Source organism: Podarcis muralis, chromosome 4, assembly GCF_964188315.1.
Source record: "Podarcis muralis chromosome 4, rPodMur119.hap1.1, whole genome shotgun sequence".
NCBI classification, from domain to species: domain Eukaryota; kingdom Metazoa; phylum Chordata; class Lepidosauria; order Squamata; family Lacertidae; genus Podarcis; species Podarcis muralis.
In genome coordinates this window covers 76,222,071-76,247,468 of record NC_135658.1, presented here as the reverse complement: position 1 = coordinate 76,247,468, position 25,398 = coordinate 76,222,071, and the positions used below count along the sequence as shown (strand labels likewise).

Genomic DNA, 25,398 nt, shown 5'->3' with positions numbered 1-25,398 from the left:
CTCAGAATTAAACCTCTCTAAGGCTCACATGTGTTAACTGCTTTGTTACAAATAAATACATATATATATATTGAACATCTAAATAAGAGAATTTCAGGCATATTCAGTATCCCTGAATCAGTGGAAGTGATGGCAATGTTTTTATCTCCCTTGTGAAAGTTTAGAACTTTTAGGAAACTGAATGTACAATTGCAATAAACTTGGGGGGGGGGGGCAAAACAACTTCCTATGACTTTCCTACAATGTCCACCACAGTTACTCTCTACCTAGCGCCCACGTCCTGCCATTTTGTAAACTTTAGAATTCCATTCTTCGATCTGCCATGATAAAGTGGGCGCAGGACATTGGGCATAACATTATGTTTGAGGACTGGGAAAGGTTATGGAACACCGGAATGAAATTCACGGCATGTTAATGCCTTGAAGGAAAACATTATGAAAATGATATACCGGTGGTACATGACCCCAGTCAAGCTTGCTAAGATATACCATTTGTCTGACAATAAATGCTGGAAATGTAAGGAGGCTGAAGGGACATTCTTTCACCTCTGGTGGACCTGCCCAAAAGTGAAGGCCTTCTGGGAAATGATACATAATGAGCTAAAAAAGGTATTTAGGTATACCTTTCCCAAGAAACCAGAGGCCTTCCTCCTGGGCATGGTGGACCAGAAAGTGTTAAAGAAGGATAGAACTTTGTTTATGTATGCTACTACAGCAGCAAGAATTCTCATCGCAAAGCACTGGAAGACACCAGATTTACCCACGCTGGAAGAATGGCAGACGCAGTTGATGGACTACATGGAACTGGCTGAAATGACTGGCAGAATCCGTGATTTGGGAGAAGAAATAATGGAGGAGGACTGGAAAAAATTTAAGGACTATTTGCAAAAACATCATAAGTTGTATGAATGTTAAGAATGTGTACGATTTGGAAATTTTTGCTTCAGCAACTTGAATAGGTGAATTGGAAATTAAGCTATAAGAAAGATGAGGCAGACAACATGAAGTAACCATACTATGTTTATTTATAGGGTACAAATAACTGAGATACAGTATTTTAAATGTGGAAACATAGTATTTGAAAGATACAGTAAGACATGAAATAAGGTAACAAATTGCTGATGTTACAATTGCAAGGAACGCAGAATTCGGAAGATGTGGGGAAGTCCAATTGGAATTGTCAAAGTATTTTGGAAAGTTGGAATTTATGTATACTTTCTTTTTCTTACTTTTACTTTCTACTTTTTATTCTGTAAACTTTTGAATATCTGAAAGAAAACTTAATAAAATATTTATTAAAAAAATAAAATAGAATTCCATTCTTCGAAAGCTGTGCAATTCACTTTCAGAGGTCGCTGTTTCATACGTTTTGCTTATGAAACTAACAAAATAAACACTGCCCACCTCATGAATCTTTGTGGGAAATCTCGCAGTGGCATCTCTTACACTAAAATTAAGCCCTGATGTTTCGTTGTAAGAAATAAATCGTAGCCTTTACAGCCATGGCCTCCAGCATTATGGAAACAATTATTCGCTCCCCTGAAAAAGATAAAATCTTTTAAGATTCAGATTTTTTTTCTTAATGGAGAAGTTACTGGGCCAAATATATGTTTGGTTAACCATACACACACTTTGCGTTTCCTGGGGTTCGATCTGGCATATTGTGCCTGTCTCTCCGTTGCAATCCTATATGCAGGCTTATGTTGAAGAAAGCTCAACTGAACATCATAAATTGGATCCAGACTGAGGATATGTTCACAATACCGCTTTGCTCGGCATCCAGTCAGGACCTGATTTAGGTTTGATGAGGACCTAAGCTACTGAAGGTAATGGGGCCCTTTATATGTCCAGCTGTCCTTTGTCAACAACAAATTGTCACTGTTTTTTTGTGTTGAATATATCCTATATGGTAATTTATGGATCTAATAGGCATCTAAAGCCATTTGCACATAACAAATAGGAGCCTACACAACACAAAACACTGTTGCATATGTAGGTTTTATTTTATTTGTTTTTTAATCTAATATTTTGGAAATGTACATCCAGGGTTTTTTTCCTTTAATTTTTTTGGGGGCCCCAAGAGAGTGGGGCCCTGAGCTATAGCTTGTTTAGCTTATACAGTGGTACCTCGGGTTAAGTACTTAATTTGTTCCGGAAGTCCATTCTTAACCTGAAACTGTTCTTAACCTGAAGCACCACTTTAGCTAATGGGGCCTCCTGCTGCTGCCGCGCTGCTGGAGCCCGATTTCTGTTCTCATCCTGAAGCAAAGTTCTTAACCTGAAGCACTATTTCTGGGTTTGCGGAGTATGTAACCTGAAGCGTATGTAACCTGAAGCATATGTAACCTGAGGTACCACTGTACATAAAGCCGGTACTGGCCCAGATTGATCCTTAGATTGCAATTGCCCAGGCTGCCTAAACACCATGCATTTAAAGCCAGTCCACACACACCCAAAGAATCCTGGGAACTGGGATTTGTTAAGGGTGCTGAGAACTGTAGCTCTGTGTGGGCACTTTAAATGTGCTTTCTAAAAAAAATGTATACAGTGAGCTCGTGACAGAGTCAAGCTTCAGAAAAGGAACCAGTAATGTCAAGAGGTCATGCCTAGAAAGAGAACTATGACTGTGTGTTGCTGTTCAGCAAAGATAGGGCAATATAAGAATGATGAGCCAAACAAGCTTCAAACCGACTAGGAAACTTAAGCCACATTTGCTTCATCCTTAAGACTGGTGGTACACCTATGCACACCACCCACATTCCTTAACACATTTCTATTACCATCCAGAAGAACAAGAGGTTCTTATTTGATTACAGTTTGAATCAGAATCCTAAGAATCTTTATTTGCATCAGCAATTATAAAAAAAAATGTACTGAATACAGACGTAAAAACTTAACTACAGAATATACATTTTGGGGTTTTACATCCACAATCAAATAATAGATCTTATTCTAATTGCCCCCACTAAAAATCTTGCAGTTTGATATATAATCCATGAGGATAAATACGCCCTTTTTCTTTAATCAAAAATCAGGATAATGGATTTGCCAAAACACTCCAAAGCCAACTTTATTAGGTCATCCAGCCGAAATGTCACAAAGCTGTGAGAGAGGTTTTTTTTATTTTTATTTTACAAAAGGGTGAAGGGGAAAGTATTTCTGTCACAGAACTTTAGCGCTGGAAAGGATGACGAGAGTCACCGAGTCCAACCTCTTGCTGAAATGAAGCTTATTTAGCCCAGCGTGGGTTCTCCAGAGACTACAACTCCCATCATCCCTAGCGACCAGGTCAGGGACGATGGGAGTTGTAAGCCGACGACGACGGCAGCTCCAAGTTTGAGGCAACACCGGACTACAACTCCCATCGTCCCTTTAGCTAGCAGGACCTGTAGTCGGGATTGATGGGAAGTTATGCGACCCAAGTTCGGCAAAAAACCCTGACGAGCCTATATGCCCCGCCCATCCTCTCCTTCCCTCTCCTCACAAGCGAATGACGATTCCCCTCAGAACGCCGAGCCGGCGCTGCGCAGGCGCGGAACCTCTCTTAGGCCCCGCCTTCCGGGGGCGGGGCGGAGCGGCTGCCGCTCCCCGGCGGAGCCTCCCCGCTGTTCTCCCGGCCGCTGCGCCGGTTGTGTCTCCCCGTTTCCTGGTCGCCGCGGCTCCTCCGCCCTCGCATGGCGAATGGGAGGCGCGGCAGGGGCCGGGTGCCGCCGGCGCTGCTGGGCGGCCCCTTCGACGCGCGGGGGGCCGAGACGGAGGCGGAGTCGGCCGAAGAGGAGGTGGTAGTGGCGGCGACGCCGCTGCGGTTGCCCTCGGTGCCGTCGACGTCGTCCTTGCGCGGCGACGGAGGGGTCGCCTGGCCCAGCCGCTTCGTCCTCTGCCTCTACGCCGTGGGCTTCCTGGTGAGCTGGGCCTCGGCGGGCAAGGAGGCCGAGGGAGACCCCGGGGCCGGCAGGCGAAGCCCCTGAGGGGGTCGGGGAGAGAGGAGAGACCTCTCTCTCAAAAAAAAAACACCCCTCTTGAACTCGTGCCTCCCGAGGAGAATGCACTCTGCACATGTTCAGAGGCGCGCGCGCGTACTGCACCGCTGGCTCCTCGCCAGCTATAAAGCCTGCCACTAAAAAAACAGTATTTTCTTCCCCAAACTTGGGTCTCCCGCCTGCTTTTGGACTAGTTTCCCGCATCGTCCCTGACCACTGGCCCTGCTGGCTAGGAATGACAACGTTTTAGGAACAAAATAAAAAATAAAATTCCTTCAAGTAGCACCTTAGAGACCAACTAAGTTTGTTATTGGTATGAGCTTTCGTGTGCATGCGCACATGCCATAAGCATAGCTGTCAACTTTCAGATTTGAAAATAAGGGATCAGCAGCCTCACCTGTCCCGGGGACAGTTTATGGGATATCTAACAATCTGGGATAGCAGTGGGAAAGGGCGCTGGAATAAGGGAATTTCCCGCAAAAAAAGGGAAGGTTGACAGCTATGGCCATAAGCACCAAATGTACACAGCCGTTTGGAACACAGGAATAAAGAAAAGTCACCAAACCATCAAATCTAGCATGAAGGGTAGGGGGGCACCTAAGTTATGTAATTCGGTATTTGAATAATTGGTATTAGTAATTGTATTATAATGTGGTGTTGTTATAACGAGACTATTATTGGATTGTAATTGAAAATTAATCAAATGGTACAGTGGTACCACCAGGGATGATTTGGGGGTCACATGTCCAGGACCATGCCACTGCAGAATGAGCAGGACAGCCCCCTGCCCTCAGATGCAGTAGGGCTAGTTTATCACATCTGTAAGTGAAATGATGCACAATGCTGTCTTGAAGAGTTCCTTCAGGCCTAAAATCCTAATGGCGTACACCATTAGGTGTACACACTACATTCAGCAAGCATGCCACATAATTCGCACACCCTCCCCACCCCCATAGTCCAGAAGTATTCCTTAAATGGGAGTTTTATAAGCAAGTGTAGTCATATTTGTTTTATATTACCGGGACAGGTCCTTTCCTTGGGATGCAACAATAGAACGTGAAGCAAAAGCAAGTGATTACCACAACATAATAGGTTTCTGTGTTGTGCAAAAGTTGCTGTGAAATTACAGTGACAATACATAACTGTACATCACAGTGCATAACTGGCCTGGGTATATATATGCTTAAGTTGCTGAAAATCTGTGTTGTCTGTTTCCAGGATTTCTTTGGTGTCAGCATGATTGTCCCCTTATTAAGCCTTCACATCAAGTCTATAGGAGCAAGCCCAACAGTTGCAGGAGTGGTAGGTGAGCACGTCATCAAACCTTTTAAGCAATTGGAGGAAGTGTTCCTTTTCAGCGAAAGGCTGTGGAAACCAGCCAGTCCGAAGCAGCAGGGTCTCACTCAGAAGCCTCCGGTATAAAAATGTGCAAGTTGTCATTCAAGTTAGTTAATGGACCTCGAGATAGAAGATGAAAGACTTCCCTATACCCTGCTAAGCAGCCAGCTGTGAGGGCCTTTTCTTGAAAGTCTGTCTGTGACATCACAAGGCTGGCTCTTGAACAACTGACTTACTTGAAAGCCTTTAGCACAGAGCGCCTTTCAGCAGTTTGGGTTGGTGTGTCCAGCTGAGACTTCTGGACGGAGATAGTCTGGCCATAGTTACCCATACGCTTGTTACATCCCACCTGAAGTACTGCAAAGCATTATACACTGTGTTCTCTATGAAAATGGTTCTGAAACTTCATTTAGTGCAGGTTGTGCTGACCAGAGTTTTGATTATTTGCATCATATCTTGCCAACTACAGAACTTCTCTGGCTGTGTATTGACTTCTGGGCCCAATTTAAAGTGCTGGTGCTTCTTTTTAAAGCCCTAAATAGGTTGGGACCTAAGTATTTGAAGGAATACCTTCCCTCCCATACCAGCTGCCCACACACTAAAGTCACGTGGGCAAGTCCCTTTATTTCACTGGGTCTTCTCCAGCATTACATAGTTGGATATCACCCTTTGTGATTATCATAAAGGAAACAGAAAGTCTAATGACTAAACAAGTTGTCATTTACATTTTGCATTACGTTACTAATAAGGCAGGAAGAAGCTGGGCTTAATTATACCATAGGGGGGAAATCCACTACAACTGCTGTTTAGATATTAAATCTGTTAGGAAGAATCCTACAGAGAACATGCCAGGAGTCATATAATATCTCAGAGCTCCATCTCGTAACTTCAGAGCCAGTCTTGGATCCTCCCTTTTGTGGAAACATCTACCACCAGAGCTCTGGCATTGGTAGGCAGGTGGGGGGGGGGCGAATTGGAAACAGTTTGGGGGCCATGTTGGGCAAGACCAGGAATTGGCCTGGATCCAAACCATATTAGCAACCCAGGATGTTCCCAAACTGGGGAGATATTTAGAAAACTGTGAATTTCCTACAGTTTCCAGTGAGAGGGAAATGCTTGCTTGGTTGGTTGGTTTAAAAAACAAACAAACCAGAAAAAGCGCAGGAGAATGCAAAAGTGCTCCTCTGCCTTTGTTTCCACTCTGCTGATAAGAGCCCTGATGAGAGCTTTGTCTAAGGCAATCAATCTCTGGGGCTTGCCTCCCCTTCCTTAGCATCGCAGCTTGAGTATGCTTAGTTGATGGCCATCACCACAGCTTATGATAGTGAAATTCGTTTGTTTTATGTGAAGAAATGCTTCTTTTTCTCCTGAACCTATTCCAGTAATTTGCACTGATGTACCTGTGCTCTAACTTATTGAAGACGATTTCTTTTTTTCTTTCTCACCACTGTTTTCACACTATTTATATTCCCATGTGCAAGTCAAATTGAACTTATTCCAAACTGCTTTATGCATGTCAGCATCAGGAGACCCCCCAAATCAAACCCTGAGTTTATAACTAAGGACTCAACACATCACTTAATTACGCAGTAAGAATGTCAGTGGTTTGCCTTTATTGTGTTCAAATACATGCCAATGAGTTTTTACTTTACTGTAAAACCTCCAGTCTACTATACCGTTCCATTGTATTGCCACCAAAGAGAACTCTGATCCAAATTGAACTTGTCTCATAAATAAACCTACAAAAGTTACCAGCCTGCAGCAGCCTGCTGATTTGTATGCTGCATATAGAGAAGGGGGACTTCCTTTTTCTTGTGATTGCTTGGTTTTGTGCTATGTTTGCTCCATCCCTTCTCCACCAATTTGCTCACATTAGTGGAATTCCATGCCTTCATGCAGTTCCTTGGTGCTAGTAGGCAGGTGATACGCTTCAGTGACCTTTTTCCAAATTGTTGCAAATTCAAACGAAAACAATATATCTGGAAGCGTTTATTTTAGTACAATTCAGAAACATGCTATTTCTGAAAGTTTTGCTGTGCACAATTCTGGCCTTTGGTATATGTAACTATGCACTGCACTTGCCCAGTACAAACTGCATCCTGTCATGGCCTCTTAAGATCAGCTGCCATCTGCTGACCATGTCTGAATCAAGAGCAGATAAGTTGTGGCCCTCCAGGTGTTGTTGAACTGCAACTCTCATCAACTCTGGCCCTTGTCCATGTTAGACGGGGTTAATGGGAGTTGCTGTCTCTAAATCTGATGGGCACCATGTTAGGAAAGGTGTGTTAAAATGGCATTGGTTCATAGAATGTTCCTGATTGGTTCAATGTTCCACGGCTGCAGAGTTCCATTGGGCTCAAGCAGTGGGTTCAAGCTTCCCACACGAATTTGTGGGAAGGCAACCCCACACAGATTTGTCTGGCATCAAACCCCAAGTATTGCAGAAAATATTTTAACTACCTAGCCGGAAATGTCAGTGAGTCAAAGTTTACAGCTGGAACAAGTCAGGATATATTTTCCCCCTTCATTGAAAATCTTCAAAAGGCACTCGATATCTTTTTGTACGCAGCCGCACCAGCTAGAATCATATATGCAAGCAAATGGGGGGCGGGAGAAGAGATACCCACAAAGGAACAAATTGATAGAATACATAGAACTAGTAATCATGACCAGGAAACTAAGGAATAAGGATGAGTTAAGGAGAAGAGTGGAAGTGTTTTGGAGATTATCTTGGAGGGTACAATATGCAATTCAACTTACAAGTACAAGTTAACATATGAGCAGCAGATAACATAAAAAAGGAAGACTTTAGATGATAATGGGTGAAATATCAGGATACGCCTCAGATCCAGATTTCCCTAGAATGACACAGAGAGATGGATTGGGAGGTCTTAGGAAAAGAGATAAGTGGTGCATAACGTATGATGTGTGTATAAAAGCTGGTAAATTGCATAAATAAAAGTTAGAATTGCATACATAAAGGTTTCTTTAAAAAAGAAAGTCTACAAAACTATAATTCTACTCTGATTTTAAAAATTGTTCCTTCACTTTTAGGATCTTTATATGGCGTTCTGCAGCTCATTTCCAGTACCTTAGTGGTAAGTTTGGTCACCATTTTTAATGTCTGGAATATTGTGTTGCAGTAGATAGAATGTTGTATTTAAATACAGGCATTCCAGCTTCAATTTCTTGTTGAACTCTTTAGCTTATTGGGTTGCTGTGAGTAAGTCAGTATCTCTCAGCTGAGCCTGTCCCAGAAGGTTAGTGCAAAAATACATACATATGCTGTGGAAGTGATGTGATAAAAACTGATCGAATTAAAAGTGTGCTTTTTGAGTGGGATGAATAGTGACAGAGCTGGCATCTAAGAGCTCCATGGGTAGGCAAACTAAGGCTGGGGGGCCGGATCCGGCCGAATCGCCTTCTAAATCCGGCCTGCAGACGGTCCGAGAATCAGCGTGTTTTTACATGAGTAGAATGTGTCCTTTTCTTTTAAATGCATCTCTGGGTTATTTGTGGGGCATAGGAATTTGTTCATTTTCTTTTTCCAAAATATATTCCGGACCCTGACAAGGTCTGAGGGACAGTGGACCCCTGTCTGCTAAAAAGACGTAGGGGAGCTTCCATTGTTGTTCAACAAATGACCACCATATGGCAAACTGTATTTGAAACTCCTCATTTTCAAAAGCAATTTGTTGTGCATTATAGGTAGCCTCTTGGGCTGCCTTTATTTTTGGAGACAACAGAGTAATTAAACCATTACTTCAGATTAATTTTGAAATTTCCTCATGTACTTCAAAATAAGAAGCTGCCCTTTCTGTAGCTGGACTTTACTTATTTATTGTTGTTACTGCAGTTCTAGAAAATTATCTAATACGTCAGGGAAATGCCATGCGGTTCTTTAGCTTTTACAGGATGGGGTCACTAAATGGTGGCATTTAGGTTCTTCCTCCCCCCCTTAATCCCAGCCTATAACCAAATGTTTATGTCTCCCCCTCCTTTTCTATAGCTCCAACACCAACCCAAGCAAAAATTGTTTGTTCAAACCAGATATCACAAAACACATTTTTACGTTTGTAACCATACCCGTGTTCAGTACCAGTCAGAGCCACTATCTATCTAAAATATCAACTGCTTTATTTAGCTTAACTGTTATTGTCACACTATGTTAAGAGAGTGAAATTATTATCGGGACGCATTAATGAAAAGGGTTGAGCAACAACCCCACCCCTTCAATTAATGTTATTTATAATTCCATGGAAATATGTCGGACGCTGTAGGCAGCTGTGTTGATTTGAACAAGCTCCTTCTGTATTATCCAGGGATCCTGGAGTGATGTGGTGGGAAGACCTTATTGCCTACTTGTCTGCATTATCTTCAGCGCATTGGGTTATTTTATGCTTAGTGTCTCCAGCAATGTGGTTTTATTTGCTGTTGCCCGGATTTTTGTGGGTAAGTAGCTACTTGGCTATTCGTACCGAGCTCAGTTCATCTTTGAATCAGTAGTGGATAATCATAGCATAGTTCATTCCTCTTACTTCTGAGAAGCACAAATTCTGAAGAGTTAAATGCATTATATGTAATAGAGCCAATTAAGCACTTTTAATACCATTTTTTCCCAGCGGGAAAGCTGTATTTCTCCCATTTTAATTAAGGGGACTTAAGATTTGAAACGAGGGCCATGGTATGCCCATTCTTGCTATGAGTGATAGAATTATTCTTGATAAAGATGCCAGTGTAGGGATGTTCTTTCTTTTAGGATATCTTTATCCTTTAAAAAGAAACCTTACTAGGGTAGCTTACATTTGTGGTGGTGGTGGTGGTGGTGGTGGTGGTTGCTACAGTCAAAAGTTCCCAAAATGCAACCTTTTAATTTCATTATGGCGTCATTGGTTAGCAAAGTGGGAGCATCTTGTCCTCCAGCCCTGTAGTAAAGCTAGCAACATTGCAAAGTATCTCCCGCCGGCTGTTTGCTAAAGGTATAGGAAATCTCTAAACAAGAACAGAAACAGCAATCAGTTGCAAAAAGTACATCCTAGTGGGTAAAGGGCACCAGGGAGATCCAGGTTCAAATCTTCACTCAGTCAGGAGGCTGGTTAGTTAATTTTGGACCTGTCACACACAACCTTGCTCTCAGGGCCTTTGTGAGGATTTGAGGGAAAGGCAGAATAAAAATGTGATAGAAACCATGAATTGCAATATTTTTAAGGCTGATATTATAGTTTCACAATAAAAGCTATTTGTTTTAATTTTATCTTAAAAATAATCTTAAGTATCTGTATGATTTTCTTCTCATAACACTAATGCCCAACTTTAAAATGAGCACACAATTAGTCACTTCTGGGGAGGAAGAAGAGGAGTTTGGATTTTATATTCTGCTTTATCACTACCCGAAGGAGTCTCAAAGCGGCTAACAGTCTCCTTTTCCCTTCCTCCCCGACAACAAACACTCTATGAGGTGAGTGAGGCTGAGAGACTTCAGAAAAGTGCGACTAGCCCAAGCTAGAAATTGAAAAGAAAATTTAATTGCATTTTCAACTTTTCTTTGCTTCTCTGCTGCCTTTATGACATGAGTTTGACAGTTTGGGATCTGCACTTCTCTAAGTAAATTTCTTCTCTAAACACATTTCTCGTTTGTTTCTAGGTATTTTCAAACACACACACTCAGTTTCCAAAGTTCTCATCTCTGACTTGGTTTCTGAGAAGGACCGCCTCCGAGTAATAGGACATTTCAACGCTGCTGCCAGTATTGGTTTCATTCTGGGGCCTGTTGTTGGAGGCTACCTTACAGAGCTCGAGGGTGGCTTTTATATCACAGCTTTCATCTGTGCTTCCATCTTCATCTTGAATGCTGGTATGTTGCTTGATATTTTTTCTCTTGATGCCCCTCCTTTTACAATATAAATGTTGTTACTGTTATCAGTCTTTTGTATATTTATTGACCAACTGCAATAGTTGCATCAATTACGGATGGGGAACCTACTGCTCACAGACCTTCCCCATTTGGCCCCTGGGCCATTTTGGGCAGATGACATCCATTTGTCCTACAAGTAATTGTCAGATCTCCATAGGCAGCATTCTGTTGTAGCCAATATAATAGATTCAGGTAGGTAGCCGTGTTGGTCTGACGCAGTCGAAATAAATAAAAAAATTGTCCAGTAGCACCTTAGAGACCAACTAAGTTTGTTCTGGGTATAAAATCTGAAGAAGTGTGCATGCACACAAAAGCTTATACCCAGAACAAACTTAGTTGGTCTCTAAGGTGCTCCTGACTCCCTGGAGAAGACACTGATGCTGGGAAAGATGGAGGGCACAAGGAGAAGGGGGCGACAGAGGACGAGATGGTTGGATAGTGTTTTCGAGGTTACCAGCATGAGTTTGACCAAACTGCGGGAGGTAGTGGAGGACAGAGGTGCCTGGCGTGCTCTGGTCCATGGGGTCACGAAGAGTCGGACACGACTAAACGACTAAACAACAACAAGGTGCTCCTGGACATTTTATATATTTATTTCCAATATAAAAGGTAGCAGTGTGCGCTTGGTTGTGGCATGCATATGTTGCCACAACAGTTTCTCTGCTTTGCCCCCAAAGTTTGGCTCCATCTTACGTCGGGCCTGTGTAATACATTTCGATGGTTACTAGGTTATTTCCAGAAAACGGGCAGCACAGCCTCGATTTGTAAAGGTGTCTCAATTTCCTTTGCAGGTCTTTTCTGGATTCTGCTATGGCTCGAAAAGAAAAGGCATGGTAACGACTGGAGCATTATTAACCCAGTAAAAGGCAGTCCCTTACCAGTGGCAAAGCTCAGCTTGCCGAAGGACCCTCTATCCCGCGAAGCCACAAGGAACAGTACACCCCCCCAGACCTCTTGGGCTCAGGTTGTCTCTGTGTTGAAGAGGATTCGCAGCATTACCCGTTCCGATCTGCGGGACGTCTTCCTGGTACGGCTACTGATGTCGATCGCAGTCATGCTTTACCATAGCAATTTTGTCTTGGCACTTGAAGAGAGGTTTGGGATCAAACCTAAATTCACCGGTTACCTCATAAGCTACAGCAGCGCACTTGGAGTGGCTGCCGGCTTTCTGCTCGGACCAATTACAAGACTATATAAGCACAACACCTACGCCATCTTACTGCGGTCCACCATCTTCACCTGCGTGCTCACGATGATCTATTCTCTCTCGAAGAACGTATGGGCAGTGGTCCTGTCCTCCACCTTTTTGGCATTTTCGACCACCATCGGACGTACTTGCATTACTGATCTGGAGCTGACTTTGGGGGGGGACCACGCCAGCGGTATGCTCATAGGTGTCGGTCAGTCGGTCTCGGCCGTGGGGCGCATACTTTCCCCTCTTCTGTCAGGAATCGCCCAGGAGTTCAGCCCTTGTGGGCCCCCCATTCTCGGGGGCCTGTTGGGATTTATAGCTGTCCTCATCATGGTCCTCAACAAATCACGATACACAATCATCCGGGGCCCCAGAGTTAAAATGAGATAAGCTGTTAGTGCTGCTACTTTAAAAAGCAACACAACTGAGAGAAATGAAAATGTTAAGGGTTCAGGAGGACTGTTGTTGGGATGCTTTATACCGAAACACTATAGCGTCAAGGAAAGAACAGTTCCCTTATCTTTCATCCTGACCAGTAAACTTGACAGGTAAATTTGAGGGGCGTTAATTCACACAGGTAATAAGAAATCTTGCTGGTTGTAGTGCAAAGGGAAAGTTGCTGAACACTACATCTATTCAAATAATTTTAAATTGTGATTAAAATCCTGGTGTATGTTTTTTTTTAAACAAGTATGACAATAGGGCTAGAACCTGACTCCAGGTATCTGGTGTCATTCCAAAAGAAAAAAGGAGAATGGAAGAGGTGTTATCCGTTTCTGCGGTGGTCCAGTTAGATCTCAAAATGTGGGGCAGACTTCCTTCAAGCCTCACACATTGTTGCCAGAAGATGCAGGGAAAGGTTTGGACTTTCTGCAGGGCTGTGGTCCTTGTATATGCTTGCAGAGGGAATGAATTTGTAATTTATTAAAGGTGGTGTTCTACTAGTTGTGCCATCTTGGTTTGGAACAGTGCTAACACTGAACACTTACTGGGGAAGGGGACCTTAATGATGAATGTGCTTTCGACTTGGGAAGAATACTACCACTCAGGGTCATCAGCTGTGGGGTTTACAAAGCCGCAGCAAAGACTCAAAAGCAGGAAGAGTCCATATTGGGGGTTTTCAAGGAGTTTCCTACCTCCTCCTTTGCTACAGGACATCCTAAGCAAGTCGTTTCCTTTTTATTATGGCTTACTGAAGTGTTGTGTTTCAAGGAATGCAAGTCCTTTATACTTGAAATAGTACAGAAATGGGGAAAGGCTGCTCTCTGCAGCAGACATCCTTAAAGGCAGCTTGTGAGTTATAACTTGTTTGGCGGCAATTTTGTTGTTGGGTTTGGGGGCTTGGAGGAATTACCTGGTCAGGAGAGATCATTCGTTTGTCAGGAGCATTGGTTTCGTACCAAGTGTAATAATGTGATGTAACATGAGAGCATTGAAGCTGGGATCTGTATTATATGTAACCTCAAACCTCAAGAGCCACAAACCATAAACTTAATGGTATGCCTTTTTGAAAACAAGTAGATGGAACTTGCTTCAAAAATATATAAATAGGGATGTCCCTGTTTTGTATTGATCCTTCTTTGATCAGCTGCTTGAAATAGAAACAATTGTCCAATCAACTCCAGCTGAAATATAATGACCTGCTTTTTAGTTAAAATGGCATTGGCACAGGCTTGGACAACTTGGTCCCACTAAGATTAATGCATACTGTAGACTGCAGTCTGAGGGAGGCAGCAAAAACAAGAACGCTTGGTAGGCTGCACTCGATCCAGTGGATCACAAGTTGTGTAGGCATCTTTTAGCATTTAATAAAACAGATAAGAAAAACAAATGTGTTACATTTACAAAACAGGCAAGATAGAACTGTCATTTGTACCATGGCTGCAATTCTTAGCGTATTTATTTAGGGCCTAACTACATATTGCACGCAAAAGCAAGGAAATGAACCTTGATGGCCTCACCATCCTGAAAAGCCGGTTGGCGAGGGATGATGTTGAACATTTTCCTTGCCTGCTGCTTCTGCACTCCAGGTTGCACCTCTTCCGCTTTTACTCTCCACACCCTCCAAATGAAAGTCCAGTTGCATTTGTCATAAAATTTAAGGCTAGAATTTCAAAGCATGTGAGAGTAGCTGTGGTGAGATGGGGATCAGAGCAAAGAGGTGGTGAGTCGGGAGCTGGTTAAGTACCTCTGCCCAAGTGTAAATGCATTCTGTTCTTAGGAACCTTTGCTTGCTTTAGTGCTGTCCGGGAAGAGGCTCATTCCTAGGGAAATGTGCATATGAACATTTACCTGTTCACAGTTCAAAACTGGTCTGCAAAGTTTCTTTTGAAACTGCGAGCTCAGAAAACAACTACTTACATGATGTAGCAGAATAAATATTTAGGAATCATTTTTCATATCTATGGAGCATTTGGGACAAATAACATCTGTAAAAAGAGTCCCTCAGGGATGCATTGTACTATGTTTGAAGGCAGTTTACAATGGCTTTGCATTGTTCTCTTCAAAGTTAAGAGCTCTTGGAATTGCATAACAATGTTGGTAACTGGAAATAAAAGGGAAAAGAATGTCCACTTTTTCTGCTTGTCTTCAGTTATTGTTGTCTATTTGCTCATTAAGGTAAAGGTAAAGGGACCCCTGACCATTAGGTCCAGTCGTGACCGACTCTGGGGTTGCGGCGCTCATCTCGCTTTATTGGCCGAGGGAGCTGGCGTTTGTCCGCAGACAGCTTCCGGGTCATGTGGCCAGCATGACTAAGTTCTGGTGAACTAGAGCAGCGCACGGAAACGCCGTTTACCTTCCCACCAGAGTGGTACCTATTTATCTACTTGCATTTTGACGTGCTTTCGAACTGCTAGGTTGGCAGGAGTGCTTTCGAAGAGTTTGGATTTGATATCCCACCTTTCACTCCCTTTAAGGAGTCTCAAAGCGGCTAGCATTCTCCTTTCCCTTCCTCCCCCACAACAAACACTCTGTGAGGTGAGTGGGGCTGAGAGACTTCAAAGAAGTTTGACTGGCCCAAGGTCACCCAGCTGCTGCATGTGGAGGAGCAGAGTCGCGAACCCGGTTAACCAGATTACGAGACTACCGCTCTTAACCACTACACCACACTGGCTCTCGAACTGCTAGGTTTGCTCATTATTCTAGCCAAAATAATTGCTGGTCTATAAATTGCACATCCCACACAGAGGCTGTTCCAAACAGCTTCCATGTGCTGAGTATTTACACTTGTGAAGTGTTTACACTATTAATAATAATAATAATTGAATTTATATACCACCTTATACCCGGAGGTCTCAGAGTGGTTCACAGAACAAAATCAAAATATAAAACCACAAAAAATATATAATCAAAATAAAAACAACAACCCAATAACACCCCCCAAAAAAACCCCACATTTTAAAAGGGCACGTGTAGAACAACTTGCTATATGGATTATCAATTGGAGTTTTCACACCATTACCAACCACTCCTAAGGCTGTTTGAGGTGATTGTGTCGAGAGTCCTGTGGTGGTGGCAAGCCTTGTAGTTTAGCTACGTTATAAATCACTTAAACATTTTTGTACTAAATGATAAACAATAGTTACATCACATGTATAGAGTTTGGACTTCCTCACTTTGTCACTGCCTAGTTCCTCAAATATTAGTTTGTTATGCGAGGCATAAACTACCCACATTACTCTGCAATCTTCAATGGGGCTTACTCCAAGGTAAGTATGTATAGGACTCTGTCTCCAAACAATCAACTCTTCTCACAGAGCTTTTAATCACCGTTAGCTGATGATTGATACTTTTGTATAAACATGGAGTATTCTGTGTTGGTACAGAGCAAACTGAAAAGAAAGTTGTGTTTTATATCTTCCAACAGATGGCACTAGAGATTAGTTATTACTTCGGCAGTTCTGCTTTCAAAGCATCCGTAAACTTACTGCAGCACAAACCCAGGAAAGAAACTAGCCATTTTACCACCAAATAAAGATGTATTATGCTATTAGAACTGCTTGGGAAATGTTTGTTAAAATCATATTTTTTATAGCTCAATCCAATTTATGCTTCATTTCACACTGCCATTCTGTATATATATCCTTTTCATTTATTAAGCAAATTTCCGTGAAATAAAATCCAGATCCATAAAACCTACTGAGAGGATCAAATTCAATTTTGAAGTCAATAAACGAAACAATTTTGGACTGAAAACAACGTATTGAGGTGACTATCCAGTCATGAGCTCATTTACTTATTTGTTCAAACTTTGTAGGTTTAAGACAAAAATGACAAAATGCTCCAGAAAAGTGCATATATATTTATAAATTAATATACTTCAAGTGATAAGTTTCAACAACTAAATCCAAAGAGTTGTTGGAATTATCAAGTAGAGGGGCATTTCTGACAATGCATAAGAGCAGTATATTCTCATACCACTTCTCTATTACAGTAAAAAGCATGGCAATAGAAACAAAAGCTTTTCCATTTACATCTTTACATAGCGTTAGAATTTGGGTTTCAGAAGCAACTTCCATATTGCATGGGCAAAATGATAAAGGCTGTACTGCGGCCTTAATCTTCTGCATTTGTTCAGTTTCACAGTTTGCAACACCTAATTGTGTTTCAGTGCATCAGGCACTCTTAGAATTGCTTTCTGAGGATGAATTCTTTTAAAAAGAAGTGCATTGTGCAATTTCTTAGTGCAACTTATACTGCAAACCTGCCACTGGCAAACACACAAAACACAATTTACATTCAAAAGTACTGTATCTAACTGATAAAACTTATCTTCATCGCAGAAGTTTAAAAACAAAATATAAAACAAAATAGTTGCATTATTTGGTTCCACAGAAGGTGAAGATGTTTTTTTCCACATAGTGAAAGAACATGATTTCTTTCTCTCCCATCCCCAACCAGTACCCATGACCTTAAATGGCTCCATCTGTCCAGTTTAAAGTGCCTCCCTCTGCTGTTCATTGTTAATGGCTCCATTTAGCTGCTTTCAATATGGTTTATTCTCGGATTTATCACTAGGCCTTTTTGAAGCCTGTCGGATTAAACGAGGCGGTGGGAGTGGTTTGGTGGGTCCCTCATCTTCCGCTGACTCTTCCTCGTTCAGTGCGCCAAATGCTGGCCTTGGCAAAAGTGGTTGTCTGAAGCCTCTGTTTCCCTGGCTTGCTGTCTCTCTGTTGTTCCTCTCCGTTTCGTTTTTCCATTCCATCCTACACTGCTGCTGTCGAAGCCTCTGGTCTCTCAGAATTTTTCCTGCTTGGGATTTCAAATTCAGCACTGTGCTTTGATCAGATTCAGAATCGCTGTCGTCCGTTACTGTAAATTAAAAGTATATAAAAATATATGCATCACGGGAAGAAGAAAAAATGGAGACAAACAAAATCTCAGCATGCTACGCAAAGTACCATGATGTAACGATGGCCCTGTTTGGGTGGTTTCTCTAACACCATTAACAATGAATCGGGAGAGCAGAGTTATGCTTTCCGGTGCAATCACGGTTCCACGCCGTGGGGTAAGGGAAAATAATACAGTGGTACCTCAGGTTAAGAACTTAATTCATTCTGGAGGTCCGTTCTTAACCTGAAACTGTTCTTAACCTGAGGTACTACTTTAGCTAATGGGGCCTCCCACTGCCACCGCCACATGATTTCTTTTCTCATCCTGAAGCAAAGTTCTTAACCCAAGGTATTATTTCTGGGTTAGCGAAGACTAACCTGAAGCGTCTGTAACCTGAAGTGTCTGTAACCTGAGGTACCACTGTACTTGCATAAAGCAAGTGCCCTCCTACACATATCTGCTCCCCCATATGTAGATTGGGGGCAGCAACAAAGTGAGTTCCCACTATCCTTCCCCACACATCATGTATTTAATCATGCAAGGAAGAGTGCCCAGGTGCTAATGTATTACTAGTTTCCTAAATCTGTGGTGGATTTTGTTACCTATGGTCCAGCTTCCTGCCATCGCCAAAAGCATCCTTACACTGTCATTTTTTGCCAGCAAGTTTTTATTTGGAATTTAAAGTTTGTCGCAGCAGGGGGGGGGGGGGGGAGGCCGGTCTAATGAAAATGAGAGTTCATGCTGCCACTGCTAATACCAAGTCTTACCACATGAGGGCACAGTCAGTCTCAGTACAGAAAAATGATGGGAGAAGGACATTTCACAGAGGTTTTTTACCACCCCAGCAAAGTAACTTTGGGAAACATACCACATTATTCCCCAGCTCTGTAGCGAAAATTGCACAGGCTACCTACCCAAAGCTGCCTATGCTAGGGTTGCCATATTTCAAACAGTGAAAATCCAGACAGAAAAGTTGTTGATGTTCTCTCCTCTCAAGTGAGAGGTCGCAGGACCAGTGGTCAGGGATGATGGGAATTGTAGTCCAAAAACAACAGCAGAAGACCCAAGTTTGGGAAACACTGATGGTGCATTGGAATTGAGTGCTTATTTACTTTTAAATAAGAGTTACATGATTTTTAAAGCTATCTGTAAGGAATTCTCTGCAGGGGAAGCAGTTGCAAGGTTAGACCTGCACATAGGCGCCGACTCCATGGGGCTTGAGGGGGCCCGAGCCCCCTCAAAAATTCGTTTGGGGGGGCTCCGCCCCCCCAATAATCTCCGGCACCCCTCCAGCAGAGCGCCATCGCCGCCCCTCCCCCAGCCCAAAATGCACAGGGAGGGGCGGGCTGCATGCCTCCTGCCCTCCCTCCCGAGCAAAAGCTCCACCCAATTTCCTTTGGAGCTGATTAATAGGCGCAGCACGCTCTCCCCTATTCGCTCACGAGGAGGCGGCGCCACTTTATTTGCATATTCATGAGCTTATTTATTATTCATGAGCTTTCCCGGGCCCCCCCAATATTTTTTATAAGTCCGCGTCCCTGGACCTGCAAACAGGAGATATTAAATCAAAGGCACAGAAGCCCGAAGATGTTATATTTGCCTGCCCACACTGGACAGGCTGGTGCTGCAATTGCATTGTGCGGAAAAAGAATTGCCAAACTTCAGGTCTAAGAAAAAACACAGAAAACATTGGGTGGTGATGATTGTATAGGGGAGTTTTTAGTGTTCAATGTTTTACTGTGTTTGATGTTTTAATTTGTTGTAAGTCACCTAGAGTGGCTGGGGCAACCCAGTCAGATGGGCGGCATAAAAATAAATAAATGATGATGATAATGATGAAGCTTGGGAAATCACAACAGGCAGATAAACAACAGCACTGTCGTTGTTTTCCTGTTCCAGAGAGAGAACATGACATCTTAGGACAGACTTTTGAGATGAAAAAAGCTGTTTTGCAAAGGCATGGAGCTAACAAGCAAGATCTTAAGCAGGGGTCAGCAAACTTTTTCAGCAGGGGGCCGGCCCACTGTCCCTCAGACCTTGTAGGGGGCCGGACTATATTTTGAAAAGAAATAATAATGAATGAATTCCTATGCCCCACAAATAACCCAGAGATGCATTTTAAATAAAAGCACACATTCTACTCATGTAAAAACACGCTGATTCCCAGACCGTCTGCAGGCCGGATTTAGAAGGTGAATGGGCCGGCCCCAGGCCTTAGTTTGCCTACCCGTGGTCTTAAGAGTCTAAGACATGAGACACAGTTGCAAGAATCTGATGAAAATCTGGCTAAGTGTCCTAGTCACCACAGCAACCATTCAAAAGTTGTTGCCATTTGCTTGAACCTGATGTTCACATAGCAATTTATTTGTTTATTATTTTTCCTTCACGTGCGTGTGCTGAGTAAAAGATGTTCCGTTTAAAGCAGAGGGTATGAAAGGAACAGGTGAATACACAACGCAGTGCTGTTGGGAACGCAACATTGTGGTGAATCGATGGCTGAGATCCAAAGAATCACACAACTAGCTCCTCACACCCTGGGCCTTTGGGCTTGTGGTTCTACAAGCAGGCACCTCCCTGACTGCTTTGGCAACAATGGAGCCGTTCCAAAGCAGTTCATGGCTGGGAATCTACAGCGCAAAGGAGGAAAGCCAAGAATGGTACTGTACGTTCAAGCCTTTGGGTGTGTCTAAAGTAGCTTTGGATCTGGGCCTAGGGCTATAAAGTCAGAGGAGGACAGTAAGTTTTCTTTCCCCCTCCCTGAAAATTAAAGGTGCAGTGATAGAGCCACTTCATCCCATGTTCCGCTTTTGTCCCTGGCCAAACAAGTTTGGTAGGTTTTTGTGGAGATAAGATCTACAATATAAGGCCTAAAGGATAGGGGTGTGCCGTAGAGGCAAATATGGCTCCATTATACCCCTTTCCAGGGCTGGGGCTTCAGCCAGATAACGCCCCTTCCTGCTAGGTGCACTGCCCTGCTAGTGACTCCTTCCTTCCTCTCCCTTTTTCTCTAGATAGAATGCAGGCAGCAGCAGTTGCTGCTCCTTGCCACTGTTGGTCTCTCATCTGAGCAGGTAAGCAGCTGCCATCCCAATGGCTACCATGCTATCCCTTGAGTATATACAAACATACTATATACACAAAGCATACATGCAATCGCATGCACCAATACACACAAAATCACCAAGAGCACCTTCTTGGCAAGTGAAAGAAATGGACCTATTTGCACAGAGAGTAGCAGTTCTCTTGGAAAGTATGGAAATAACCCACGATCCTCTCTGGCACATTTGCTTGATTTCCAGGTAACCACTTCATTAACGAAACAAAACTAAAGCCAAATTCACTCTTCTTTTTACTCAGAAACTGTATTACCTTTATAAGAAGATTGATTTCTTTTCCGTACTCTCTCGGGGAGTTTAGTGTTTTTAGGCAGTGACAGATAACGGGGTGGTTTGGCTGCCACCTGCAGAAAGAAACATGAAATGTGTTCTGTACAAGCAAAGTGAAATATATGCATGATTAGTATTACGGCAGCTTCTGATACATTTTGTACCTGGGGACAAGTGCAAGAGTGTAAAATACATATTACACTGTGAGTTGTGATGGGGCCGTTATTTTTTCAACTCCCTTGTGCAAACTCTGATGGATCAGTTGGTAGAGCATGAGACTCTTAAACTCAGGGTCGTGGGTTTGAGCTCCACGTTGGGCAAAAGAGTCCTGCATTGCAGGGGGCTAGACTAGATGACCCCTGTGGTCCCTTCCAACTCTACAATTCAACGGTTCTGTGTTATACAGGTACCTGTCTTGACAAGCTGCTGCCCCTCTTCACGGTCTCCCTCAGGCTGTGTCGGCGACGAATCAAAATTTCTTTTGCCTGCTTTTCGCTTGCATCTTCAGCAAGACTGTATCTGTTGTATGATGGAGTCTGAAACGAGAATAAAAGCAACGGCCATATTAATGCCATAAGTGGTAAAAGGTAAAGGTAAAGGGACCCCTGACCACTAGGTACAGTCGTGGCCAACTCTGGGGTTGCGGCGCTCTTCTCGCTTTATTGGCCGAGGGAGCCGGCGTACAGCTTCCGAGTTATGTGGCCAGCATGACTAAGCTGCTTCTGGCGAACCAGAGCAGTGCACGGAAACGCCGTTTACCTTCCCGCCGGAGCGGTACCTATTTATCTACTTGCACTTTGACGTGCTTTCGAACTGCTAGGTTGGCAGGAGCAGGGACCGAGCAACGGGAGCTCACCCTGTCGCAGGGATTCGAACCGGTGACCTTCTGATCGGCAAGTCCTAGGCTCTGTGGTTTAACCCACAGCGCCACCTGCATCCCTACCATGAGTGGTACAGGGCTGCAAACTAGCTATAATTCAGTGCTTTAAGAAATCTCACAAACAACACTCAAACTAGCATAATGTTTACAATGAATTATATGCAACCAAGGTGTGTAATTTAATGCTTGTTCAACCTTTGGACCTTTTGGTTGTTGTTTGGTTGTTATGCATGCAAGAAATAAGAATTTTAAGCATTGCAAGTCATGTTCATAACATTTATACAACTGCAATATTCCTCTACCCCATTCTGGGTGATTTCCCTCTTGCCCTGGAGCCCCACAGGACTCCCCCTCCTGTTCAGGAGGATCCCCAATCCTCTGGAGAAGGCTTTCAGAGGTTGCAAGGATGGCAAGAAAGAGACGGAGGAAGAGGATAGAAAGATCAGCTGAACAGGCTACTTTTCACTTGCAATAAACCAGGGGTCAGCAAAATTTTTCAGCAGGGGGCCAGTCCACTGTCCCTCAGACCTTGTGGGGGGCCGGACTATATTGGGGGGGGGAGAGAGAAATGAACGAATTCCTATGTCCCACAAATAACCCAGAGGTGCATCTTAAATAAAAGCACACATTCTACTCATATAAAAACACCAGGCAGGCCCCACAAATAACTCAGAGATGTGTTTTAAATAAAAGGACACATTCTACTCATGTAAAAAGACCATCCGCGGGCCAGATTTAGAAGGCCAGATCCAGCTCCCAGACGTTAGTCTGCCTACCCATGCACTAAACCATTGGACATAATTCTTCATTTTTTAAATGTTTGCTCTCCTTCAAAAATATAAATTCCCTGCTTTGATGGGATCTATGTCTATAAAGATTTTAAGGACAGACGCCATTACGGGCATCGTACAAACAGGAATGTGAAAGAGATGGCCCATTTAGACATTTCTATATTATCACACAGTACAGTGGACCCTCTAGTTACGTACCGTTCTGGATACGTAACTTTCGGGTTACGAACGCGGCAAACCCGGAAGTGTATACTTCTGGGCTTTGCTGCGTGCGCATGCGCAAAAGCGCTCTGTGCGCCACACACATGGGTGGAAGTGCTCAATCGTGCGTATGCAGAAGCAGCACCTCTGCCTTCAGACTTTTCAGGTTGCGGATGGACCCCCGGAACGAATTTAATTCGTATCCGGAGGGTCCACTGTAAAATGCAGTGGAATACATTATGTGGAGTTATATTTAATCATCAGAAACCCTGGGTGATCAATTCCAGCTTAAACAATAGGATCGTGAACATTAACAGCTACAATAAGCTTCAACATCCTATTTACATAGAGGTCGGCCGCACAGGGTTCTCTTAACGACCAGCGGAGAAGGAACTATTTTAAGCTACTGTGAAACTCACCTATGCACAGCACCTTAAATCTGTGTATGTATTAAGTGTGTGTTTGTGTGCGTGTGTAGCTCAGAATATTCAGAATTTATGCCCGTGCCTAGTGTTGAGTGGCACATCTTTGTGTTCTAGAAAACCGTCACAAACTCCTCTTCTTAAGACATTTTATAAAGCCTGGAGTACAACTTCTCATACTTCTTTGTCTTTACCATGTTTATTTATCAGCTTTCCCATACACTAATCCTAAATACATTTTCCCAGAGGCGAGTCCCACTGATTTTAATGGAAATGGCTTCCAAGTAAGTTTGCTTAGGATGGCATCCTGGTGATTTTATTAAGGGAGGAAAAAACATTGCCAGCTGAGAAACTAGATACATTCACCACGGGGTGTTCCATTAATGCTGTATTCTACTTACTCTTTGCCGTATCTGATAGAGATTTTTTGTTAAAATGTATCTTATGTCATCCATCTTGGCAGGATAGGAAGGTCTTATTTCTTCTTCTTCTTCTTCTTTAAGTTCACTGTAAGAAGGTGAAACAAAATATAAAGGAAAATATGTAATAACTTGCACTACTATAAATAAGGCCACAGCTAGGTAAAGGTAAAGGGACCCCTGACCATTACGTCCAGTCGTGACCGACTCTGGGGTTGCGGCGCTCATCTCGCTCTATATGCCGAGGGAGCCAGCGTTTGTCCGCAGACAGCTTCCAGGTCATGTGGCCAGCATGACTAAGCCACTTCTGGTGAACTAGAGCAGAGCACGGAAACGCCGTTTACTTTCCCGCCGGAGCGGTACCTATTTATCTATTTGCACTTTGACCTGCTTTCGAACTGCTAGGTTGGCAGGAGCAGGTAGCAACGGTAGCTCACCCCATCGCGGGGATTCGAATCGCCAACCTTCTGATCAGCAAGTCCTAGGCTCTGTGGTTTAACCCACAGCGCCACCCGTGTCCCAAGGCCACAGCTACCTGGAAGTAATTGCCACTGGACTCAGGCCTTCTGAGTATACAGAATTTCACTGCTACTCACATTTCTCCATAAATGGGGTGCTGGGAGGGCAGGGAATGCCTATCCTTACAATTTCTATAACAAAAGTCCCGGCTGGTCTAACTATAGCTATTACATTTCAAACAATTTCAAGATATATGCAAGTACACAAATAGAATTCTAGCAAAATCCCAAATAGGACTGAGCCACGGGTTCTTTTAAATGTAACCAAGATAGAATTTTGTTCACATTTGTTACTGGTGGGTATGTCAACCGACTGTAGATTGCTTTGAAAACTTGAAAACATCAGACAGCAAGGAATTTCAGTGTAAGAAAAGCTCATGGCAGCTCACAGTAAAGAGCATGCATTAATTGTTAGAAGGAAAAACTATCTTCAAGATGTCAGTTGCCATTCCATATTACAGTAGCACAGGTTGCTTGTTTAAGGGCTGTAGTTTACTGGTTGAGTATCTGCAGTAGGTCTGATACTCAGTTCCTGAAATCTCCAGTTAGGGCTGGGTGACACGCCAGTCTGAAAACCAGGAAAGCTACTGCTAGTCAGTCTAGAGTCTAGACAGTATTAAGTAAGATGGCACAATCATGGGCCTCAGGAGCAAGATCCATTGAGTTGAATGGACTTTACTCCCAGCTAAGTGTGTGTAGGATTACATCTTATATGTCTGATCAAAAATCCTGTGTATTTCAACTCAGAAGAAAGTTCAAGTAAGTTCAATGGGGCTTACTTATTCCAGGTAAGTGGGTATAGAGGTTGCAGCTCTGGTTGATTAATTTACCAACTGAACTCTCATTGAGTTTGCCCATTCACTAATAACATTATTAAAAGCCTTTTTTGTAGTGCCTCCACTTTTGTGGATACAATGGGTAGATACAACAGGTTTTGGGGCCTTTTCAGTGGTGGCACCTTGGTCATGGAATGTTCTGCTGGGAGAAGTTCACATGCCAGTTTCTTTATTGTCATTATAGCACC

General features: G+C 43.2%; 2 protein-coding genes and 1 long non-coding RNA gene across 4 annotated transcripts in view; 2 read left to right on the top strand and 1 right to left on the bottom strand.

Annotated features, from left to right (window-relative positions):
- The first annotated feature begins 3,474 nt into the window (after window positions 1-3,474).
- SLC67A2 (solute carrier family 67 member 2) lies at window positions 3,475-14,994 on the top strand. 2 transcript variants are annotated; one of them, XM_028727949.2, is made up of 6 exons: window positions 3,475-3,901; window positions 5,198-5,281; window positions 8,372-8,415; window positions 9,640-9,769; window positions 10,962-11,171; window positions 12,023-14,994. In XM_028727949.2, exons 1-6 carry the CDS (start codon window positions 3,490-3,492, stop codon window positions 12,811-12,813), a joined length of 1,671 nt encoding a protein of 556 aa, XP_028583782.2. In that variant the 5' UTR covers window positions 3,475-3,489; the 3' UTR covers window positions 12,814-14,994. The 2 variants fall into 2 exon arrangements, with proteins under 2 accessions (XP_028583782.2, XP_028583784.2); XM_028727951.2 differs by having other exon boundaries at window positions 3,554-3,901; window positions 5,198-5,285.
- Window positions 14,995-15,181: 187 nt separating this feature from the next.
- LOC144327541 (uncharacterized) lies at window positions 15,182-16,559 on the top strand. Its single transcript, XR_013392651.1, has 2 exons — window positions 15,182-15,281; window positions 15,553-16,559. It is a non-coding gene; the product is annotated as an uncharacterized LOC144327541 (long non-coding RNA).
- Window positions 16,560-16,706: 147 nt separating this feature from the next.
- The window catches only part of SLC9A2 (solute carrier family 9 member A2), a 29,419-nt gene continuing 20,727 nt past the window's right edge, over window positions 16,707-25,398 (bottom strand). The window contains exons 9-12 of the mRNA XM_028727948.2: window positions 23,839-23,944; window positions 21,554-21,679; window positions 21,127-21,217; window positions 16,707-17,736 (exon numbers count right to left, since the gene is read on the bottom strand). Coding sequence (XP_028583781.2) covers window positions 17,411-17,736; window positions 21,127-21,217; window positions 21,554-21,679; window positions 23,839-23,944 — 649 coding nt within the window. The 3' untranslated portion in view covers window positions 16,707-17,410. The remainder of the gene's footprint in view (window positions 17,737-21,126; window positions 21,218-21,553; window positions 21,680-23,838; window positions 23,945-25,398) is intronic.

What these genes read in the sequence shown, in the direction of transcription:
- SLC67A2 (XM_028727949.2), top strand. Translation starts at nt 3,490, where the DNA reads ATGACGATTCCCCTCAGAACGCCGAGCCGGCGCTGCGCAGGCGCGGAA. An exon ending in TCTACGCCGTGGGCTTCCTG is followed by an intron (nt 3,902 to 5,197) that starts GTGAGCTGGGCC and finishes GTCTGTTTCCAG; the next exon opens with GATTTCTTTGGTGTCAGCAT. An exon ending in TCATTTCCAGTACCTTAGTG is followed by an intron (nt 8,416 to 9,639) that starts GTAAGTTTGGTC and finishes TGTATTATCCAG; the next exon opens with GGATCCTGGAGTGATGTGGT.